Source organism: Didymella exigua, assembly GCF_010094145.1.
Source record: "Didymella exigua CBS 183.55 unplaced genomic scaffold M421scaffold_29, whole genome shotgun sequence".
Taxonomy (NCBI): domain Eukaryota; kingdom Fungi; phylum Ascomycota; class Dothideomycetes; order Pleosporales; family Didymellaceae; genus Didymella; species Didymella exigua.
The window spans coordinates 179014-200346 of record NW_022984803.1 but is presented as its reverse complement, the minus strand read 5'-3'; the positions used below and the strand labels follow the sequence as shown (position 1 = coordinate 200346).

Sequence of the window (21333 nt, the reverse complement as noted above, 5' to 3'; positions counted from 1 at the left end):
ACTTGCGGAAGCATGATGTTGACGATCGTAGCAGGTAAGAGCGTGTTTGCTAGATCAACGTTTGCACGGGGAAGCCTCGACTTCTGTCATGATGCGCGGAAGGAGCACGAGTAAAGAGGTGGCGCAAGAGCGACTTCATCGTTCTTCATTCAGCGCTTTCGCATCCTCCACGGCCGCTCTCGCTATCTTCTTCAGCAGCGACCTGGAGTCGGCTTCGCGATATTTCTCCCATCCATCCAGGCCCTCGCTCGAGTCAATAGACAGCGTTTCGTACCCCTGCTTGATCACAACGCTGACCTCCTCAGGACTAAAGTGCTTTCCCTTCTTGCCATCTGCCAGCAGGGAGTGGTAATGGGAGGATACATTCACCAAGATTTGCATTGCGGCTGAGCTGCCAAGTCCAAATGTGTCGCGGAACTTGGTTAGGATGTCGCCCGTCTCGACGAGTTTGTAGAAGAGGTCGTCGTATGAAGCTGGGTCTGGTAGGAAGTTCTCGCCGCTCGAAAGTGCAAATGCGAGGACGTGCACAAGGATGTCGATCATCTTGGTGGATTTGTAGTTCGACTTGATGTCGCTTTCGTACTGCGTCAGGAAGCGGAGGAAGGACAACAATGTCCTCCAAAGTTCGGACCAGTGGTAGGCGATGCGTGTCTTGGTACGGCTGAGGTAGGAGAGTAGACGTAGCAGAATGCCTAGTGAGAAGCTGTCACATGTCAGCTGAGGAAGGGTAGTGCAAGAAAGTGCGCTTACATGTAGAGGTCAATGTCAAGCCGTCTTCGGAGGTTGTGATTGATCCCGTCAACCATGAGATCTAGGATGACAGCAGCCGGGGTCCGCTCGCCAGTGGCTTGCGGTAGGAAGGGCTGCCGTTGCCGGCACATGCGGACAGACAACTTGCTTTCATCGCTACATAGTCGCTTCACAAGCTCTTTGTCCTCTACTAGTATTTGCAAAATGAACAGGCACAAGTATGTGTACAACGCAGATCTTGTTGATCGATGCGCGTGCTGCAGCAGGTACGAAGTCATGGATAGGTACGCGCTGAGTGGCGAAGGCGTGCCCTTTGACGGCGCAGGTAAAGATGCTAGATTAAAGCAAAAGACCTTGTTCGCATTCACAAAGTCGTATGTCGAGAGCAACACCCCGATCTCGGGTCCAGGTAATGTCGCGAAGAGGGACTTTGTCTCCTCTGGGTTTGGTGTGGGTGTTGCTGGCCGCGATCCCGGAGCGAGTACACCGAGGCCTATCGTCCTCAGAGTGGAGCCTAATGACCAAGCCTCAGGCACGTCGTCTTGGATGGCTACATATGCGTCTCTGATATCCTCACACGTCGTTCCAAAGCACGTGATCATGTCTCGTATGATGGCGTCGTTCACGAAGTCGTCCAGCCGCAGTCTATACGGATTCTGGAACTCGAACTTATTGTAGTTGGCGAGGAGGCCGAGGAGATACAGCGCAGGAAGCACCTGGGCACTGTCGTCGGTGTCCTGGATGTACCTCATAAGCGACGGGAAGAGGTCGCGATGTGTGAAGTACGACGGCAAGGCGGTGTGGAAGCCAGCCGCGGTTATGGAGAGGGTCGCTCGGACAGCCTTGCGTCGAAGGGGCACTGCGTCTGGTCAGCTCTGGCAGCAGCTGATGGCATCCTCGACGTATCGACGTACATGTGCGCCCTGCCCGGATGACTGTGTCCAGCGTAGCTATGCAGTCGGTCATGACGGCGTCGGCATCGTGCAGACCTGCGAGAACGGAGATGATGTCGGAGCTTGGGTTCGTGTACTTCTTCGTCAAGGCGGCGTCTAGGAAGCCTGTCAAGGTCTGGCCGGTAAGCCATGGAACGCGGTTCGTAGATCTTGGCGTTTGCGTACCTCGAGCGCCATCTCGTCCGAGGGTGGTTCGGCCTGCTTGACCCTTTGGATGGCGCGGCTGAAGAGCTGCTGCGAATGCGCCTGGCGGTGCAGCATCTCGTCCGGCGAGATGGCGTCCAGCATGCGCTTCAGGCCGGCCGGATCGGGGCGGTGCAGGAAGAACTCCTGCCAGAAGCCCTCGGTGAGTTCGACATCCTCCTCATCTTCCTGCGTTCGTCGTGAGCTATGCCTCGAGCTTCAACAAGCACATGCGCACCTGGAATAACGTTTCATAAAGGCTGATGATCTTGGGCTGGAACAGCTCAGGTCTTGACACCTGCGTCAACGGCGAGGGCTCCATATGAACAATGGACGCAGCCTCACAAGCTGCTGGGCTTCTGTTACGACAGGAGTGTTGGGGGACGACTGTGTCTCGAAGCTCCCAAAAGTATAGGTAGTGGACCCTGTTTCGTCCCTGGACCGAACGCCAAACGCCGATCGCCCCCACACCCCACCAGCTCCATCACCAGTCACGTTTCCAGCCTCAAGCGTGACAGCAGTAGGGCTTTCAACCTCCAACAGCTGGTTCCCGCACTACGCACGTCATCATGCCACAGCCACCGCTCCTGGTCGGCATCTCAGGCCCTTCATCTTCTGGAAAGACGACCCTCTCTCGCCTCCTGCGCGACATCTTCCCACAGAAGCAGCTGTCGATTGTGCACCTGGACGACTTCTACCTCACAGACGCCGAAATCCCCGTCAGAAACCAAGTGCAGGATTGGGATTGCCTCGAGTCTCTAGACCTCAGCGGCTTGAGAGACGCACTACTGCACATCAAGCAGCACGGCAAAAGCCCGGACTGGCTGGTCAGCAAAGAGGATCAAAACAGCGTCGGTGAACATGGCGTCTCTGAGCGTGTCGTGGGCGAGCTGAGGAGAGGGGTCGAGGCGTTGCTGAAGGATCATCCAGAGTGGCAGAATCGGCGCATCTGCATAATCGATGGCTTCTTGTTATTCAGCGAGGAGATGAAACACATCCGCGAACTGTTCGACGTTCGCATGTTCCTGCGTACAAGCTACGAGATAGCAAAGAAGAGAAGGGAAGCCCGCAGCGGGTACGTAACGTTAGAAGGGTTCTGGGAGGATCCGCCAGGCTATGTTGACCAGATCGTATGGCCAAATTATGTCAAAGATCACAAATTCCTGTTCGAAGACGGGGACGTGGACGGAGAGTTGGACGACGATGTGCTCGAGAAGACAGGTATATGGGGAATGCCACGGGAGGCCGAAGGGGATATGGAAGTGTGTCTACGATGGGCAGTGGATGTGCTGGGAGATGTGATCAGAGGTTCATGACGCTGGGAGAACGAGAGAGGAACATAGAAGACGAAGTATGCATTGCGCCGGACGCCGTGAGTTGGCAGTCGCGTGTCGAGTACCAAATGTCCGCGAGCGCCCTATCCAACACGCTGAAGTGATGATACAGATACAGTGGAACACATGTAGGGAGACCCGGGCCTAGGTGCTGCTCTTGACCTTGTCAATGTAGGCTTGTCCCGGGCTCTCGTACACAGATGAGAAGAAGGCATTGACTTGGGGCTCCTTCGACAGCCATGTCGTCATGCCGCTAAGTTCTTCGCGAAGACGGTTGATGGCTTGGACGTCCATGTTGGTCTGAGCGATAAGTTCTGGCATAGAGACTGGGGGTTTGGTCAGCGAATGCGGGTTTCGACAGAGCATGATAGCGAATTACCAAAAAGGCGCAGAAGGTGCTCGCCACCGTAGATCTCCGACATCGACTTGCCAGCAAGGTCGTGTGTTGGCTGCTCGACCTGCGTGGAGATATCATAGAACTGTTCGCGTTCAAAGCGGTACAGCAGAAGTCGCCCCAAAGCCTTGTTGAAGTATTCTTTCAAGCCTTGAATCACCTCTTCCAGGATGTCTGTCTCAGTGCTGTTGCGGTTACCTGTGGAGGTAGCAAATGCAAAGTACTCGTCTAAGATGATGGCAGCAGGCTTGCTCGATGGCAGCTGAACGAGCTGCAGGTTCTTGGTAATGTTCTCCCAGTCATCGACAAGCAGGCTCTTCAGTCGATCCGGCATGTATATGCGCACAGCGCGCTTCTGCTGGAACGTTTCCTCCTGGAATGAAAAGTCAGACACGGTCGAGCTCACTGTGAGTGAAAAAGCGTAGTTGTGGGGTGGGAGACTAAACATACCTTTTCAAGGTCCTGGTCACGCATGCGTTTCTGACCACGAGGAGCAGCGGAGACAGAAGTTTGGCGCTCTTCACTTCCTCGAGTGGAGCCCTGTGCCTTCTTCTTCACGGGCGGTGGTTGCGCCCGGGCGGCACGCTGAGCCATCAGCATCTCGTGTCTCAGGCTGTTTGCCAGTTCACGATTTTCAGGATTCAGCTTGCGAAGGCGATTCTGAGGCACCCAATCGTCCCAGCTGATATTCGTTAGTGAAAGCAACCAGAAGAAAATCTCGGATGGTTGAAGTAGATCGGGGCAGTGGCGGGGTGCGGCAGACGTGCTGTTGCGGTGTAATATTGAAGTGGTTGAGTCCAGGGTCGAGGTGCGGGCGAGGGGCGAACGCGATTTGCACAAGTCGAAGCTGCCTGACGACAGACACGGAGCAAATAGGCAAACGAGGATGGACTGAGTACGTACGTATTCTTCCACCCTTTGTAGTGGACCTTGTACTGGAAGCCACTACTTGCATCGTCGTCCTCGCTGGGCCTCACATCAGTGACCTTGGCCTCGTAGAGCAACTCATGATGGAAGCAAAAGGCCTTCTCGTCTCTGCGGTAGGTTGGCTCGGCTGCGGCTGCGGGAGCCATGATTGCTCTGTTGGGTCAAACTTTGATGTTGGTGTTGTAGACGAGGCAGTCAGGTCGGGAGGAAAGGGTGAGAGCTACACCACGTATCACCCACTGCTGCCTTCTACACGCGCCACGCAGTGTGTCCAGCAACGATTGATGTCGGGCTGATAAAAGGTTTGATTAATCCGAACAGGCCGGAGATGGGCTCAGGTGTCGCGCGACGTTGTTGTCTTCACATCGAAAAGCCTCCCGTGAGACGCACAGACCAAGACGCGCCGTCGCGCTTGATGCACGCTCAGCCCTGCGCCGACTTGACTACGCTCTCGACATCACTGACGCGCCGGCCGCGAACATTGACTGGCACTAGCCGTCAGCAATCACTGACCGCCGCAACAATGCCGTCGCAAGAAGCCAAGCTGCTCAGTGACTTCCTCCTCGCACCCGCACCGCTGCGCGACTTCATGACACTGCGCCAGTTCACCGACATCTTCCCCCGTAGCCACCGCGAGAACCCGGCCGTGCAGGATCTGTACCGCGAGCTGCACCGGCTGCGTAAAGCCGAGATTGAGGCTGTGCGCAATGACATAACAAAGGAGGTGAAGCGGTCGAAGCAACTGAGGCACGCGTACGCGAGAGAGAGACGTGAGGTGGACGATGCACATGTCGCAGGCACTGATCCTGTGGCTCTGCAGATGGAAGAAGAGGTACGTTACGCCGCAACCTCATGTTCAAGCGCCGGCTAAGAAATGTGCCAGCTCTCCGGTCATGGTCGCAAAACACCGCACACGCTACAGACAGTCCACTCCAGTATCGAAGACGCATGCCAGAGCCTCGAGACACAGATCACCGAGATGGAGGAAGAGAGCCAAAGAGCCCTTGCTGAGGTCCAAGAAGCTGTCGGTGCCTTGAGCGACCTGCGACATGGGCGATTCGCACAGCCGGCCAGTGGCGAAGACCTTGGGGAAGAGGTGTTGGCCGCTCTCAAGAGGCTTGATACCGTGTGCGCGGACCCAGCTGGCTGAACACACCGTCGCTAAGGCTCACGCTGTTTTTGGCCTTTTCCAAAACCAGGGGAATGATCGAGCTCAGTTTCCCGGGCGACGGCAGTAAATATGCCTCTGCGACACACCGACCTTAACAATCGCTCCTTGGACCTCATTGAATACTTAGAGGCGGAGCACCTCGCAGTTGAGCCATGTCGAACCTACAAAGCTGGCAATGGAGAAACAGGCTCTTGAGGGAGGCCATGTAACGCTGTAGGTTGCAGCTTACCTCTTTGGAGGTCACTGAAACCCCACTGCCGGCCTTCAAGGTTCAGATATAGCCAAGGAGCGGGATACTAGGATCTGGGGCCGCGCTGAAGACATCCGGCCACCATCTGGATTAGTGCTATCTGATTGGCCGCTCCACGCACGGCAATCAAAATAGATGAACATCCTCTATATCCGCAGGAACATCACGTAGTTGATCACTCACATACGAGACGTATTTGCAAGGCTCAACGTGTTCATATTGAGCGTATATCAGCAGGATGACCGCTCTACTATCGATTAATGTAGGATGTATTGACAATCCACACGACCATGTATCTCAAATCCATCTTCGCACTCGCCTCCACACTTTTCTTCTCCTCATTTATCCCGCTCGTAAGTACCCGACTCATCACAGCGGACAACCACTCTTTCGGCGGCGTCAACTACCCGCTCCTCCAATTCTTCACACCCAAACACCGCGATGATACCATCCGCACCATCGTGAAAAGCAAGGCCCGTGTTATCCGCCTCTACATCGGACCAGATAGCCACCACACCGACCCTGAGGTATCGATTGGAGAGTTCGACAAGTCTCTGCTAGACCAGCTGGACGATACCCTTGCCGCCATCCATCACATTTCAGAAGGCCAGGTCAAGGTGATCATTTCACCACATGATGCACACGCACTGCGGGGCTCAAATGACATTCCGTGTGATGCGTATTGCAAGAAGATCGGAGATGCGTTCTTAGACTTCTACAGCCTGGAGGAGAACCGGGAACTCTACAAAACTCGCCTTGATGTATTTTTCAAGCACTACCCGTCGAAGAACTTTGGAGGAAGGAGTTGGAACGAGCTATCAGAAGTCATCATGGTATGTGCATCTCCCTTCATATCACACGTCATCTATGCTTCTTATGATCCACGGCCTTTTCTACGCATCCGCAGTCCAACACTGATTACAATGCAGGGCGTTGATATCCAAAACCAGCCTTTCAGTGGCATCTGGCCTATCCCCGCGGGTGAGTCCTGGCTCTGTGACATGGCGAACCATCTGAAGTTTTCTGTCGGTCTGGACAGCTCGAATATCGCCGTCATCAGCGGCGGCGTCTCTGGCTGGCAAAGCCTTGACGGTATCCAAAACTTCCCAGACAGCGTGTTCGAGTGCTCTGCTATCGACGTGATCGGTATCCATGGCCGATTTGCTGCTAAAGAAGGTGTCACAGCAGGCACATCGTGGGCGGAGATGTTCGTCCCGGGCAACACACTGACCGCTCGGGCCCAGGGCAAGCAGGGAAAGAGGAAGCTGCTGATAGTCGAAGAGTGGGAGTATGTGCACACCGATGCCGGTCTGAATCACAAGGGAGAGGCCATCTTTGACCAAGGCAACGCGCTGAATTTGCGCGGCATACCATGGGTACTTTGTCCCCTAACCCCCACTTTGTTTCGATGATCATGAGAGCTAACGAATATAGATCTACTCCCACCTCTCCAGCAAGAACGAGTCCACAACTTCCATGATCAACCCGCTTCGTCCAGAACACGAATCCATGGCTGCCCTCGCCGATGTGCTCACCCGCGCCTCGGTGTCTCGAAGTAATTTCAATTGGTCCCCTTACCTCGCTGCACCATCTATGTCGCTGTCACCACTCACCGAGATCCCACTAAACCCATACATCCCAGCAATTAGCCCCTGTGCATTCGGATGCGAAGGTCATCTCTGTTCCTCCGCCGATAGCTGTTCCCCAGACCTCCTCTGCAAGAACCAAGTCTGCCAGCGAAATTCCGATCACCAACCTGGCCGAGCTGGAAGCACATGCAATAGCAAGAAGCCATGCCAGTCACATCTACACTGCTACGCCAGCACGTGCCAGTCCTGTTCTATGCGTCCCACTCTACCTGGCACTGAGACCTGCGCTCCGGATGCAGTTACGGCATTCTATACGCACCCTTCGCGCCCACAGACATGCTTGAACACAATCGGAAGGCAGAATCCGTGTGAGAACGCAGGTCATTGCTCGTACAATGAGTACTGTTCATGGGGTCTCTGCACCACTTGCAAAGAGGGCGATGCGTGCCTCGGCGCCCCGTGCAAGAGCAACAATGCGTGCAAGACTGGATTTTGCAATGATCACGGGCGGTGTGACTATAGTGGGAAGAAGAAGTTGTTTTTTGGGCCTGGTGTACAGGGGCGCTGGAAAAACATGAGGGTCAATGGAATTCCGAAGGGGCATGAACGCGGACCTGCGAAGGTGAGGAGTGAGGCTCTGAGCATTGTCATTCCGACGGAAGCAGTCATGGAGACTGGCCAGGCGAGGGTTGTGTCGTGAATGAACGACTCATCCATCTGCTATCGACACAATGCTGGGAGAAGCCTATCTCGTTTATTATCTAAGTTCATAAATGCCATGTGTTTCGACGGGGTCTGCTTTTAGTGAAGAGAGCCTTGCTGACCGTCAGTCTTCCTAGATGAGCAGACTTGTTGCTGACCAGATCGTTGTGTCTTGAATAACCCAAATTGAATCCGTGCCCATCAGGTTTGGACATCCTCGGAATTTGGTACTTTGTCGCTGTTAAGTGCACCTCCCCGAGGTTGCTTTTTCACGGACGCTAGACCCAGCCCCACTACGAAATGCAAGACGACACGAAAGCTTCATCTCTTAAACCTGAATCTCCAACATCACCATGACATCGCACCATGATCGACCAACACCAGCAGCAGGGGTTCCATGTGTCAGGACGGATCGTTGTTCCTTCCAGATCTGTGCGGGCGGTGGGAGACGTCAACGGCGGTTGAGCTCGATGTGAGAAACGCGGCTGGCAGCACGCCGCGGTGCTCCGTCGGCGATTCTAGGGTCGCAAGATAGGCCGATTGTGGAGGACAGGCGCCCTTGGCCTCATGGGAGTTCTTGCCTGACAGGGACGCAGCTCTTCTGGCCTCCAGGTGCGAGAAAAAAGGTGACTCCTGCCAGAAAAGCCAGCACTAGGAACGACAAACGACAATAATCCAGCTGTCATGTCGGAATTGGTAGGCCATTGGGATATGCAAAAGGTGATACTCTCGGCAAATTTGCTTGCTAAGCCCAAGTCTAATTACCGGTTTGGGCATTGTGAGGCGATGATGGCGTGACAATCAGCCCATGCTTCTCACGGCACAGCCTCGCGAAGACTGACACCTCCACACGTGCAGAGCAAACCTATGTTGCGCGACAGCTTCCGCGCGCCCCGGCATTAGATCCGGCACTCTTCTTCAGCCTTACAGGTACTTTGGAACTACTATACGGCGGGATTGCCCGCCTAGTCTGCTGTTAGTCAGAGCTTGGTCACCATCACCCCTATGATGACGACTCGATTCACGATATTGAAGGGAGATTGAAGGACGACCCTCCGACAGCAGCGATCGATGCATTGCAGAACGAGCATCGCATTTCTTATTTGCTTCGCAGTGCTTCGCAGATTGGCGGCATACGCGCCGACTCGACAGCAGTAAAATCGCCGATGATGAGAGCCATACGCTCGGATCCTCAGCAACAGCTGGGGTTTACGTTCCTGACCGACGCCGTGTTCCGTTGATCGACTCGACTCGTGGATCCATCCCTCCGGAGCTTTCGCCCGCGAATTACAGAAGGGCCAGGCATATCGCTCGCTTCCACTCACCCTATGACAGCAAGTGCCTTGGAAGACCTGAGGGATGCTGTGGTATCCACAGGAATGGCGCCGTCAATACTCGGGCTTCGTCCGCTTGCAGAACTGGGAGCCTGAGATCACCTAGGATGCATAGCCGCTGCTGTGTTACTACAGCAGATGCGACCAAGATGAAAATCTTTTGACGGAATGGTTGAGGTGTTTCTCTTCTCCACTCAGAAGCTGTTCCCTGTGCCGCACATCTATTTTCGGCGAACCGGCATGTCAAAGTCGGCGCGCGCATGTGCTACGCAGGCATACGAATCAACAGCGCACGGAAGCCTAGCCCCACTGTACAAGACAACAGCTGCCCCTCTGAACCGGGAAGCACCGATATGAGCAGGTAATGGTCCGACAGACGCATACATCCAAAGCACTCGGATGCTTACTGTGGGAACAAGGATCTTAGTCATACCATACGTACGGGGAACGCGGCGGCGGGAATGGAAGGATGTGACTTCTGTGTTAGTACAAGAGGAAGGACGGATCAACGGCGAGATTGCAGTTTTAAGTTTCAACTGCATGTTTCTCGACTAGCCTGCCCTGAAGTTAATAAGCGAGACGCAACAAACTCGGGAAGCGGAGACAACCCAAGCACAGCCATTGCCCAGTTGGGTTCCTGACAGCTCTGGAATCGTCGATACATACGAAGGATGCTCGTGTCTCTCACACCTCCATAAAGCAGGGTCCTGCCGTTAACACTTCGAACTACTGTAAGCCATTATCATCGTTATACTCTAGCCTTCGGGTAGACCATTTCGCATATCCCCACCGAGCCACCAACTCATCGAGCAACCGTTACACACAACACACTTTCATTCATCGATATCGGCAATGAACTATCCGGGCTACCCAAATGTAGCCAATCCCGACTACTCTCCTTCACAGGAGATGCTACCCTACCCCGATCAGTTTGGGAGTGCGTATCTCGCGGACACGTACACCACATCCCCCGAATACTCGCTCGACTCCTTCTTTGACCAGGCCCTCACATCGGGCGATATATCGTCAACCTTCCCCAAGGATCAAGGCCAGTTCAATCACCCCTTACCACCAACTAGGATACCAGCATCGAGTGCCACACCGAGCAATAGAACAAGCTCCTACTCGACTTCGCGACACCCATCGGATGCTGCACCGCTTGGTAAGCTCGAACAGTTCTCGTTCGGCTTTTCCTTCGACCCGATACCAACCGAGCCGTTCGAAACAGCCTGTTTCTCCCCAAACACCCATATCTCCTCCAGGACCCCTTCCCTCTGCGGCGACGCACCGGAAAAGGCCTCATCACCCACATCATTCACCCTCTCGCCTCGCAACCTCAAGCGCGAATCCCCTTCAGCCCCTGACTCGGCCTTAGAAGAACCCACTCCCAAGCGACCTCAACGGAAACGCGGCCGGCCACGACTCGACCGCGCCGAAACAATCTCTAGCACTTCCTCGCCCTCGTCGAAGAGCCAGAAGACCGGACGACTGCCCCATAACCAAGTTGAGCGCAAGTACCGCGAAGGCCTCAATGCAGAGCTGGAAAGACTGAGACGCGCGGTCCCCACGCTTGCCCAAAGTGACGAGGCAGGAGCGATGGGTCAGCCTAAGCCGAGCAAGGCTATGGTACTAGCGAGTGCCATTGAGTACATCCGAAGATTGGAGGCAGAGAACAGCGCATTGAAGGTTGATAACGACAGGCTACGACAAGCCGCGACCAGCGGGCAGCCCATCAGAAACTGGAAGATTGAGGATGAATCACTACAAGAGTTTCAGACTGACTCATGATGGATATGAGGGCACCAAAATTGTGATGCAGTCTGGATTCTTCGGTCACCAACTCACGGGATAGACCACGGCGCTGGCGTTCTGGTGGGCACAAATTTAAATCGATGGAAGATATCCTTGGAACTCCACTTTATCAAGTGCTGATGCTGGCGGAGGCTGTTGTACAGGCTACTTGTATTTCTCTGCTGTACTCAACGAATTTACGATACCCAGGCAATGATTGCCATGCAATGCAATATACTATTTCAAGGTTCAGAGTCACCACAATTCTGCCATGTGCCAGGTACCGATATGTAAACTGCCCTCCACCTACTGGATGATTACCTGAACATTTGAATGCGTTTTCTCCTAACTCATTCCATGGTACGGAAGCTGCCGCCCTGGTGATCCCCCGCTAACCCCACCTCTCATCGAGCTGCACCGAAGCTCCGAGACCCAAACATCAATATGTCTTCAACAACCGCGACAACAACATCACACACGGCCAAATCCCATATCAAGACCCGATTCCTTATTATTTCTGACACTCACTCCTCGGATCCGAAACAAAATGACCGGAATGACGCTCCCTTCCGCTCACCGTTGCCAAAAGCAGACGTCCTCCTGCATTGCGGCGACCTGACGATGATCGGCCTCATTGACGAATACGAACGCACCCTGGACATGCTGGGCAGCATCGATGCAGATCTTAAGCTCGTTATTGCTGGAAACCACGATATCAGTCTCGATGAGACGTACTACAAGAGAAAGGGCGCAAATATGCAAGGAATACGGTACAATGAAGACATGCCGCGTCAGGCCAGGGAGCTTTGGACCGGTGCAAGAGCTAAGAAGGCTGGGGTCACGTATCTAGAAGAGGGTACGCATAGCTTCGCACTGAAGAATGGCGCCAGGCTGGGCGTGTATGCTAGCCCGTACCAGCCTGAGTTCTGCGTACGTCTACAAATATTGCATTGATGTCGAAGGGCAGTGCTAATTGAAACAGGACTATGCATTCCCCTACCAGCGCAATGAGGATCGCTATAATCTCTCGCACCAGTGCTCACCGGGCGCCACGCCTATCGCAGAGAACCCTGTGCCGGATTGGCAACAATTCGAGGGCATTGATGTAGTTATGACGCACGGCCCACCGATGGGCGTTCTTGACGTTGTTCGGAACGGTGAGCACGTTGGATGTGAACACCTTCTCAGAGCTATGAGGAGGTGCAAACCGATGTTACACTGCTTTGGGCATATCCACGAGGGCTGGGGTGCACAGAAGGTGCAATGGAAGGATGGGGATGAGCTCGATGTCAGGAAGCCAATGGATCATATCAAGGACACAACGTCAGTCGAAGTGGACGATCAGCGAATGAGGGATGAGCGAGCAGTTCATGTCGATATCAGCACTGGCGGAGACGATGCGGTCGTGTTTGGGCACGAGACATTGATGGTCAACGCGAGTATCATGAACCTCGCGTACTATCCGGTGCAGGGACCGTGGCTGGTGGACATGGATCTTGAGAGGGCGTCTGACCCTTGAGCTATCCGCAAGCAACTACCGGTGAGGGCACCAATCTGAATGATCGTACGTCGACAATCAGCAACGACTGGCATGGCACTCAGTCCCTACTCACGTACACCAATCAAAAGTCTTCAGCGTCTCTCATACGTCTTTTCTTTGGACGCGAAACATCACTTATCGACAAAGCCCAGCGAGCACCTGTGGCTGGTGGGTACCAGACCACGATTACTGCTGGTGTGGACATCCGCTCATATTTGATGCGAAAGCGAGTCCATATTCCTGGTGCTCCGTCCTGTCGACAGGCGACCTTCATTGAATCACGGAAATAGATATCCATCACTAATACACGCCAAGCCGTCATTGCGGCAGCTTTCGACCACTGACAGCTTTCAAAGACCCCCCGTTACGCCCAGAACCCTCGCGCCGCTGACACTTATGCGCTCCCGCAAGCCTGGTCCACGACCTCTCCATACAAACATCCTCACTCCAAAACCGAACGATGGGCACAGCCACGTTCATTTCGCCACAGCAAGCTTGCGCACCAATTACAGATGTCGCACGTCCATGATGTCGATAAAAAACAGGGTCACGGCACGGAAATGCCATGTTCTAGCTGTGGCTAGTGAGGGGAAATCCAGGTTTCCTGCAAGAACAACTGGGGTTGCGGACCCTGATCAGCATCATGGACTTCCGAATGTGGTCACCATACCGGATGGCTATGAGTGTCGATCCGTTGGCTTTTGCCTCTTTACAAAGTGTACATGCAGGACGGAACATGGATTGTACTGTCCTGATAAGTCGCAGCGCGCCGTGCTACTGGTAACTTGGATTCAACTGAAGTAAATCCAACATGCACTCATAACGACAAAGCGGCCGTTCGACATTCACGACGATTACTCATTCTTATTCAAGATTCAATTTAATCGCTCGTTCATGCATTCGCTAGGAGGATTGACGGCATTGCGATGGCTTATAGTCGGCCTTGGGGCACAGTGCGTGAGTGCAGCAGTGAACGCACCCACGCCAACCATCACACCTGCACCGACGATTGCCGAGCGACAAGATCCTAATGCGTACGTCTGTTCAAAACAATGTATATTGGAAGCAATTGATTGACCCTTGAAACAGTATTGAGCTCGCAAAGGTGCTCCTCACTGCGCTCCCCGCCTCATTACGTCAGATCGCGGCCACAAACATACCTGCTGTGTCAAGTATTTTGTGGCACGAATTCCTGGACGACAACAAACCTGACTGGTTCAAGGCCTTGCCTTCGAACATACAGAGCTATCTGATCGTTCAGTACGGACCTTCCACAGCATGGCCGACATCTACTTCTTCGTCGAGTGCGAGCAGCACCATGTCTACGGCTGTTTCCACGACTCGAGCATCTGCGGACACCGCTTCTGCTACCTCAGAACCTGACAGCCCGTCTGCGAGCAATTCTGGCCTCAGCCAAGGCGCAAAGGTTGGCATTGGCATTGGCGTTCCGCTCGGAACCCTTGCACTCCTGGCTGTGTTGATCCCATGCTGCTTCGCAATGCGCAAGAAAAAACAGAATAAGTTAATCGGTTACGAGCCACCTCCCTCTCCTGGATTTATGCCCCACGGTGCCTTCCAAGAGAAGTCTACAAGCTACCAGGAACACCGCAGACCGTTGAACCGAAGCCAGAGCTGGGATCAGGATGACGAGCTGTGGATGCAACCTGTGGCAGACAATGTGCCGCATCCTCCAAAGCATACCGCACCAAACCTACCTATGGGTAACTCTAACACTGTCATTGGCCCTCCGCTCGTCCATACGCATAGCTCGAACCGTGCGCGTGGAAAACGAACAAGTCACAGCAGTTTGCACGCTGTTGCTGAAGTCACAGAGCCCGACGAGGAGTACGCAGCACATAGCCTCAACAATCGTCTGCTCCGCCGTTCCAGCATGCCGCTACGCCCTCAAGACGTCCTGCCAGTACCAGCCGGCGCCAGCATCCGTCGCAAGCCTCTGTCCACAGTGAAACCTCACCCTCAAATGGAATCGCCGCTGGCAAGCCCCGTCGCCGAACGCGGGTTCTTCGGCCATTTCTCCCTTCTGCGCCCCGCCATGCTGCACCAAGACCACAGCGGAAGCTCCTCCAGCGGTCTAGCCGCCGCATCTCTCTCCTCCCCAGAAGACTCCCGTCGTTCGTCTGCCAACACTGCCCCTACGGAACCCGATGTCGTCTCGCCTGTCGCGTCTCCCCCACCGCGGCATAAAACTGTCAACTCGTTCACGACTACCAGCAATGACTACACGCTGAACAAACGCATTTCCAACCCCTTCAGCAACGATTATGCGTACATCGAGGACTATGGTCCAGAGTACCAGAAAGGGTACGTCGACGTCGAAGATGGGTTGTATGGAGGCCACAGAAGTCTGGATGCGTATCCTGTCGTGCCTGAGAAGAGCGAGCGGAGGGGCAGCAGAGGGGCGAGCCAGTGGCCGCTAGCGGATTGGCCACTCAAATCGTTGGGTAGCATGGGAAGAGGGAGGAGAGAAAGGAGTCCGCAGTGGGATCGTGTTTATGAGCGACGATGAGTGACGACAATTGTTTTGTTATGATACCATTCTGTTCTTTGTTGATACGTACACACGCGCGTTGCGCAGGCACATACACAGTTGCCGTGATTTCCGAGTACGTAGTATAAACCCACCCGCAATAAATCATCTATCCAACCGTCTACTTAGTCGGATTGTCGACTTGACTGCTGCGTTGGGACGAAGCAGATAAATTTGTACCATTCTATCCTCCAGCTGCTTTTGAGTTCTCACCACGCCCTGCCCCTCTATTCATCTGAAATTTCCTTTTGACCGTTGGTTCGGAATGTTCTTGGATCCTGTCATCCTTACCCCTAACCAACGCCTTGGGGTCTAGCGAAACTTCATCTGGATCCAAGTCGGAATCAGAAGGAGCTGTTGATTCAGCATCTTCTCCTTCAGCATTTAACTTTGCCTCTCTCTCCTGTCTTCTCCTGATTGTTTTTTCATGTCGTGATATTTTATCATCCTGCGCCAGCTCCACGTTCCCTCCCTCGTCATCGTCCAATCTCAATGGCGCACGAAGGTGACCGCCGGCACACGAACCCCTGCGGGTGCACCCGTTGCAGCAGCAACCATTAGCCACCCTAGCAAATATGTCGTGCTGCCAGGAGCGCGTCTTTTCGTCACTAGAGTGTGATAACTTTGGCTTCGCCTTCCGGTCCCACAGCTTGGGGGGTGAAGATGGCGTCGCATTCGGTGATGAACGATGGATCATGTACCTGCACAATACGTTCAGCCCGTGCACACCTTGTCAGCATAAGAGCCCACATACCTCTATACCCAGGTATCTAGCATCTAGCATGCTCATTAAATCCGCGCCAAGGCAATCGTAGTGTTGCTCGAAACAGACGGTAGCTGTGGCGCCGGTGGTCTTGATGCACTAGTAGGCAGGCTTCACAGACTCAAGAAGATTGTATGCTGCTGCAATCGGCTTTTCATCGGCCTCAAAGGTTACAAGAGCGCAAATTTCGATCTCGACTTTGCAGGTTTTGTAGGTGATGCTTGAGAGCGCTGCCAGCGATGCACCGAACACCCGGGATGAAGCTCGAGAGCGCATCCGTTTCTCTTCTCCGCTCAGATCCTTCTCGTATGGGAGTGAATCGTAACGTACGTAGACTCGGAGATGTCTGATCAGGTCGCGCATGAGGCTGCCGGAAGGGAGAGGGTGGTCAAGCAACATATCGAGATCGACACCGTGTAGGGGCCCACGGTAGTAGAAGGAGGTTTTGCATATAAATGTATCCTTGATCTCAGCACTCACTGCGGGGCCCATTATGTCTTCGTCAAAGATGGGGAATTGCGGAAAGAGGTGTTCATCGGAGACGTCGGGTATTGGTAGGACGACACGTGCAGCAGTATTGACATGTATCATCAGATAGTCATATATGTTCTTGCGCAGCTCTATCGGAAGCGTCGAGTGGAATGTATCCAGCAGTGGTTGCAGCAGCTGCCGGGAGTACAGATCCCGATTGGCCATGACTTTCTTAGAAACAGTCAGGCGATATCTACTAGAGCTCTAATGCGGCACCAACTTCGCGAGGTACGCTTCATCCTGATCGAACCGTGTGAGGTGTTCAGGAAGTGATAATGACTACCTTATAGCCCGCGTCTTTTGCTCCTGAGTCGCACTGCAAGGTACTAAAACTCTCGGACCAGTCTTCCTGAATGCAGACAGTAGCATACCGGACACACAGATCACGTACTTTTGAGAGCGGAAACTTTGGTGCGAGCACTTTCAGTGTCGACAAATAACAGCAGGATCCGAGTAAGGGCTTTGACGGCCGTAAGATCCAATGTGAGTGCATTGCACTGGAATTTGTGCGAAGCGACCACCCATTCTGTTGATCTGAGGGCGACTTGCACTCCAGCAAGCTCAAGTATATCTATGTGGCGTTTGTTACACTAAGAAAAGCAACGCGATGCTACCGCCGTCAGTCTGTGTCCGTGTAAGGGTCTGTCTCTCAGGCGTACAACTCATGGAGTGAAGTGAGTGGTTGCTTCATCAATTCGTACGACTTGTTCTATCTGACGATGTTCCTTGCGTATTCCTCGTGAAATCGGGATCAATTGCGACCGAAAGAATTGGACGCGTGCTCACAACGCCCTCAATAGGAGTAGTGTGACGGGATGCTGCCATTATCATGGCTTTTGGTTATCTGCATGACCACACAAAAAAGCATACCTCAGTATAAGATATGCAATACCAGACTGCAGTTGCTATTGTGAGGTGGTGATGGCTTGCGCAGCCCCGGAGTGAAGTGAAAGTGAAAGAGGCTTGGCTGTCAACAGGAAGTCGCAACGGACCGCTCCTTCGCCGCCTCCTCACACTCACACACTTTTCACGGCCTCACATAATGGCAACAACGAACTGCGATACGGCAGTTCTCGCTAACGCCGGAGACAGTCACACTTCCGACCCCTCAACAGTACCTGCTGACGACGCGACGACCTCTACGGGTTTCAAGCTCAAGATGACCGATCTTGGGCTCGAAGTTATCACAATCGACCGGCATTACGATCTGACGCTCATTGTTAGGAATCCGGACCACACGGATGGTCAGAAGGCCTTCCAGATCAGCCGCAGCGCTATGTGCCATGTCAACGATATCTGGACAAATATGCTCACAGGTAAATGGGCGGAGAGCAAACAATCAAATGTTGAACTGCCGGACGACTCGTGGAAAGCGTTGCTTCTCGTCTTACACATGGCGCACTCGCAATTTGCTCAGCTGCCAGACGAACTGAGTGTAGAGGAGCTTTGGGCGCTGGCAGTCTTGACGGACAAGTACAACCTCGCAGAGATAGTGCGTGTCATATTGGAGCTCAAGAAGTGGCTGGTGCCTTACAAGACGGAGTGGACGAAGTGGCCCTTGCACCCCCAGATCCAGGAGCTCGCTGAGATTACTATGGTGTTTGGCCTCGACGAGGATTACGAGTATCTGGTTGACAGATTGGCGATTGAAGTCGAACTCGTCCAGGACGGCGATACGGTGTGCAGAAAATACGGTCCGAAAGACAAGGAAGTGCAGCTACGGCCAAGTTTGCCCGATTGTATCCTGAGTAAGTCAAGCACTGTGACAGCCTTGCCGCATGATCAGGCGCTAATAGAACGTATAGCCAGGATTGTAAACGCACGTGACTCGATCTTGCCTGACTGGCTCGCAAGGATCGATTATGCGGTGGGAATGGCTATCACGGGATATTCAGATCCCCAACTGTCATTATGTGCGAATAAGCTGTGCATAGCGACAAGATCTGGAGTCCTATTGAGAGGCCTCAGTGCTGCGGGTATTTGTCCAAGGTTCGCGACTATCGATATCATGGACAAGAGCGTTGCGTTTTACTGGAAGGGATTAAACAACATCGGTGCTAGGTTCAAGCCGTACAGTACCTGCGACAAGACTTTCGGGTACGGGCGAGGGGCCCACCACTCTAGCTGCAGCTTCGAACAATGCTTCGGCGACTTCGGTATCCTCGGTCAGGCGAAGATACACTGAGAAAGGTGTTGCATGTGGAAATCTCCGCCCACCTACAAAATGTAAGCTGCAGACGTCGCACTGGTATCGACTTCACTGACATCGATGGAATGACTACCTTCAGGCACTGGCATAGCAGAAATATTGCAAGCCGGTCAACGGAGCACAGCTCACGCTGCAACAGGAAAACGGACGCTGCAGCGCTGCGAGGATACACCATCTCAAAGGCTGCGTTCCACCCAAAAGGAATACTCTTTGCTCTGCATCTCTTTTCAGACTCCCGCATCACCAAGGGTCTCTTCCACAAGCTGCAGGTACGCTACCACAGCCTGCATCTCTTCATCGGTGTCCTCTCTGTTCCTGTACCCCTTGAGCATCTTCATTGCATCATTGTCGCCCTGCTTCTGCGTCCACCTGTGCGGTGCATCGTCGTGTCTACCTCCTCTTCCTCTTCCTCGGCCTCTGCTGCCTCGACCCCTGAAGCCGCCTCTGCCACCTCTGCGTGGCTGATCGTCTTCATCGGGCTCGATCGTGGCAGCGTAGACGCGCTGTAATGCGGGAAGCAGAACAGGGTATGATTTGACGAGTTCTTGGAACTTTGGGTTCGTTGCGAAGACGGACAAGTCGGCCTTGTTCTTCAGATAGCGTGGGACGGGCGCTGGCGGTGGAGGCTGGGGTATCTCGGGTTCGACGGGCGCGGCTGACGTGGGCGCATCGTTGGCATGTGTGGATTCGTGCTCTTTAAAGCATGGCACCGAGCAGCTGAGCTTATCAGCAAGGCTGAGATATGAATGATAAGGCCAGCGTACTATGGGAGTGCGCAGTTCTTGCACTTGTACTTCTTCGGCTCTGAGTTGCAGACGCCGCAAAGCACTTCTGCCATTATGTTCAGAGCTTGTGGTTGTTCTATGAGAGCGGAACGGTTTGGAAGGCTTTTCAAGTGGTTGCTGCAGATGCGGAAACTGGCGTTGGTGCAGTGCCAAATAGCGTCGTGATGTGAGTGGAACATATACCTGGGAAACAATATATATCAGTACGCAGCCTCTGGCTATTGAGTCAGGTGCGAACGAATCGCGGTTCACAAATGGGAGAGGCGGCTCTGCTGGTGCTCCGGCCCAAAGCCCACTTGTCCTACGGCCAATGAGAGGCGAGAGAGGCCGCGGGCCGCCGAGGACTTCGAATTCACTGATTCATCACTTGGACCACCCCTCAACACCAACACCATGTCTCTCGCATTACCGTTGCGTCAGCTCCAGGCGCGCATTGCGCAGCCATGGATGTGTACAGCATGCTCGAGATCTCTCAGCCGCGTACCACGACCCCGCAATATCACAAATCCCGTACCGCACCGGTGGATTAGCTCGAATAAGACCACTGGAGACACAAGGCAAGGCGCCGTGCCGAGCATGGACCAGATGCATGCAAGATACAAGCAGAAGAATAGGACGGTCATGTACGATTTGGATGTATAGTGCACAAAGGCAGTGGCTAACGACGTACAAGGAACTATGTCTTCAGTGTCATTGTAGGCTTCGTAGCAATCACATACGGCTCAGTACCTATGTACAAGATGGTGTGTTGAACAAAGAGCCGGAGACATACTGCGTGTGCTTACATGATACCCAGATCTGCCAGCAGACAGGGTGGGGAGGTCAACCCATCAAATCCGCAGCGCACGGCGGCGGCGACCCCAATGTCGACCCGGCCGAACGACTGAAGCCCGTCGAAAATCACCCTCGAATTCGAATCACATTCAATGGATCTGTGTCAGATGTTCTGCCCTGGAAGTTCGTACCTCAGCAGCGCGAGGTGCGCGTGCTGCCCGGAGAGACAGCGCTCGCCTTCTACACCGCGACCAACAAATCGGACGAGGACATCATTGGCGTCGCAACATATTCAGTGACGCCTGGACAAGTGGCGCCGTACTTCAGTAAGATACAGTGCTTCTGCTTCGAGGAGCAGCGGTTGAATGCTGGTGAGACGGTGGACATGCCGGTATTCTTCTACATCGACCCTGAGTTCGTCACGGATATCAACATGAAGGGCATTGAGACGGTCACGCTCAGCTATACTTTCTTCAAGGCGAAGTACGATAAGGATGGGCATCTGCGACCAGTGCCCATGGGGTAGTTCGAGCGTTTGAAACCTCAAACACTGTACCATATTTGCAAGAAGCTCCCAAGACCCTGTATATATCGAGTGAGAGCGAGCTGAACTCACACAAAAGACGTAAAAAACCTTTGCGCCTCTTTCCTGATCTATTCGAGGGAAACTACGCTCGACCTTGGCTTACCTGCTTATCTAGGGTGCTCTTGCGCGGTTCGAGGGCCTCCAGGGTTCAGTGGCTGTTGCCAGATCTTGACGCAGAACTTCCAATATTTGTCCACTCAATTCCCACACCATTACTCA

General features: G+C 53.7%; 13 protein-coding genes across 13 annotated transcripts; 8 read left to right on the top strand and 5 right to left on the bottom strand.

Moving 5' to 3' along the window:
* Window positions 1-135: 135 nt before the first annotated feature.
* Window positions 136-2208, bottom strand: M421DRAFT_70039 (DUF1741-domain-containing protein; the record flags this gene model as incomplete). The annotated part of the gene is made up of 5 exons (XM_033596670.1): window positions 136-703; window positions 751-1609; window positions 1665-1818; window positions 1869-2075; window positions 2125-2208. The coding sequence occupies 5 exons, from the start codon at window positions 2206-2208 to the stop codon at window positions 136-138; spliced, it is 1872 nt and encodes a 623-aa protein (XP_033445712.1).
* A 163-nt stretch (window positions 2209-2371) lies between these two features.
* M421DRAFT_423773 (P-loop containing nucleoside triphosphate hydrolase protein) lies at window positions 2372-3637 on the top strand. Its single transcript, XM_033593572.1, has 2 exons — window positions 2372-3546; window positions 3600-3637. The coding sequence occupies exon 1, from the start codon at window positions 2456-2458 to the stop codon at window positions 3200-3202; it is 747 nt and encodes a 248-aa protein (XP_033445711.1). The 5' UTR covers window positions 2372-2455; the 3' UTR covers window positions 3203-3546; window positions 3600-3637.
* M421DRAFT_242771 (NuA4 histone acetyltransferase complex, Eaf3/MRG15 subunit) lies at window positions 3284-4778 on the bottom strand. Its single transcript, XM_033588508.1, has 4 exons — window positions 4518-4778; window positions 4063-4296; window positions 3600-4009; window positions 3284-3546 (listed from the first exon to the last, which is right to left on the bottom strand). Exons 1-4 carry the CDS (start codon window positions 4685-4687, stop codon window positions 3365-3367), a joined length of 996 nt encoding a protein of 331 aa, XP_033445710.1. The 5' UTR covers window positions 4688-4778; the 3' UTR covers window positions 3284-3364.
* Window positions 4779-5064: 286 nt separating this feature from the next.
* On the top strand, window positions 5065-5691 carry M421DRAFT_69958 (uncharacterized protein; the record flags this gene model as incomplete). Its single annotated transcript, XM_033596658.1, has 2 exons — window positions 5065-5373; window positions 5425-5691. 2 exons carry the CDS (start codon window positions 5065-5067, stop codon window positions 5689-5691), a joined length of 576 nt encoding a protein of 191 aa, XP_033445709.1.
* A 561-nt stretch (window positions 5692-6252) lies between these two features.
* Window positions 6253-8251, top strand: M421DRAFT_69965 (glycoside hydrolase family 5 protein; the record flags this gene model as incomplete). The annotated part of the gene is made up of 3 exons (XM_033596660.1): window positions 6253-6795; window positions 6892-7338; window positions 7397-8251. The coding sequence occupies 3 exons, from the start codon at window positions 6253-6255 to the stop codon at window positions 8249-8251; spliced, it is 1845 nt and encodes a 614-aa protein (XP_033445708.1).
* Window positions 8252-10496: 2245 nt separating this feature from the next.
* On the top strand, window positions 10497-11375 carry M421DRAFT_103169 (uncharacterized protein; the record flags this gene model as incomplete). The annotated part of the gene is made up of 1 exon (XM_033586880.1): window positions 10497-11375. The coding sequence occupies one exon, from the start codon at window positions 10497-10499 to the stop codon at window positions 11373-11375; it is 879 nt and encodes a 292-aa protein (XP_033445707.1).
* Window positions 11376-11599: 224 nt separating this feature from the next.
* Window positions 11600-13067, top strand: M421DRAFT_242734 (Metallo-dependent phosphatase). Its single transcript, XM_033588506.1, has 2 exons — window positions 11600-12308; window positions 12361-13067. The coding sequence occupies exons 1-2, from the start codon at window positions 11823-11825 to the stop codon at window positions 12895-12897; spliced, it is 1023 nt and encodes a 340-aa protein (XP_033445706.1). The 5' UTR covers window positions 11600-11822; the 3' UTR covers window positions 12898-13067.
* A 582-nt stretch (window positions 13068-13649) lies between these two features.
* On the top strand, window positions 13650-15548 carry M421DRAFT_242620 (uncharacterized protein). Its single transcript, XM_033588505.1, has 2 exons — window positions 13650-13952; window positions 14008-15548. The coding sequence occupies exons 1-2, from the start codon at window positions 13813-13815 to the stop codon at window positions 15443-15445; spliced, it is 1578 nt and encodes a 525-aa protein (XP_033445705.1). The 5' UTR covers window positions 13650-13812; the 3' UTR covers window positions 15446-15548.
* Window positions 15548-16469, bottom strand: M421DRAFT_242741 (uncharacterized protein). The gene is made up of 2 exons (XM_033588507.1): window positions 16221-16469; window positions 15548-16167 (listed from the first exon to the last, which is right to left on the bottom strand). The coding sequence occupies exon 2, from the start codon at window positions 16161-16163 to the stop codon at window positions 15651-15653; it is 513 nt and encodes a 170-aa protein (XP_033445704.1). The 5' UTR covers window positions 16164-16167; window positions 16221-16469; the 3' UTR covers window positions 15548-15650.
* Window positions 16193-16925, bottom strand: M421DRAFT_398714 (uncharacterized protein; the record flags this gene model as incomplete). The annotated part of the gene is made up of 1 exon (XM_033590164.1): window positions 16193-16925. The coding sequence occupies one exon, from the start codon at window positions 16923-16925 to the stop codon at window positions 16329-16331; it is 597 nt and encodes a 198-aa protein (XP_033445703.1). The 3' UTR covers window positions 16193-16328.
* A 508-nt stretch (window positions 16926-17433) lies between these two features.
* M421DRAFT_423767 (uncharacterized protein) lies at window positions 17434-19227 on the top strand. The gene has a single exon (XM_033593571.1). It carries the CDS (start codon window positions 17803-17805, stop codon window positions 18943-18945), a length of 1143 nt encoding a protein of 380 aa, XP_033445702.1. The 5' UTR covers window positions 17434-17802; the 3' UTR covers window positions 18946-19227.
* M421DRAFT_69896 (uncharacterized protein) lies at window positions 19197-19807 on the bottom strand (the record flags this gene model as incomplete). Its single annotated transcript, XM_033596654.1, has 2 exons — window positions 19197-19686; window positions 19734-19807. 2 exons carry the CDS (start codon window positions 19805-19807, stop codon window positions 19197-19199), a joined length of 564 nt encoding a protein of 187 aa, XP_033445701.1.
* A 340-nt stretch (window positions 19808-20147) lies between these two features.
* M421DRAFT_70026 (uncharacterized protein) lies at window positions 20148-21054 on the top strand (the record flags this gene model as incomplete). Its single annotated transcript, XM_033596669.1, has 3 exons — window positions 20148-20377; window positions 20428-20497; window positions 20551-21054. The coding sequence occupies 3 exons, from the start codon at window positions 20148-20150 to the stop codon at window positions 21052-21054; spliced, it is 804 nt and encodes a 267-aa protein (XP_033445700.1).
* Between the last annotated feature and the right edge of the window lie 279 nt (window positions 21055-21333).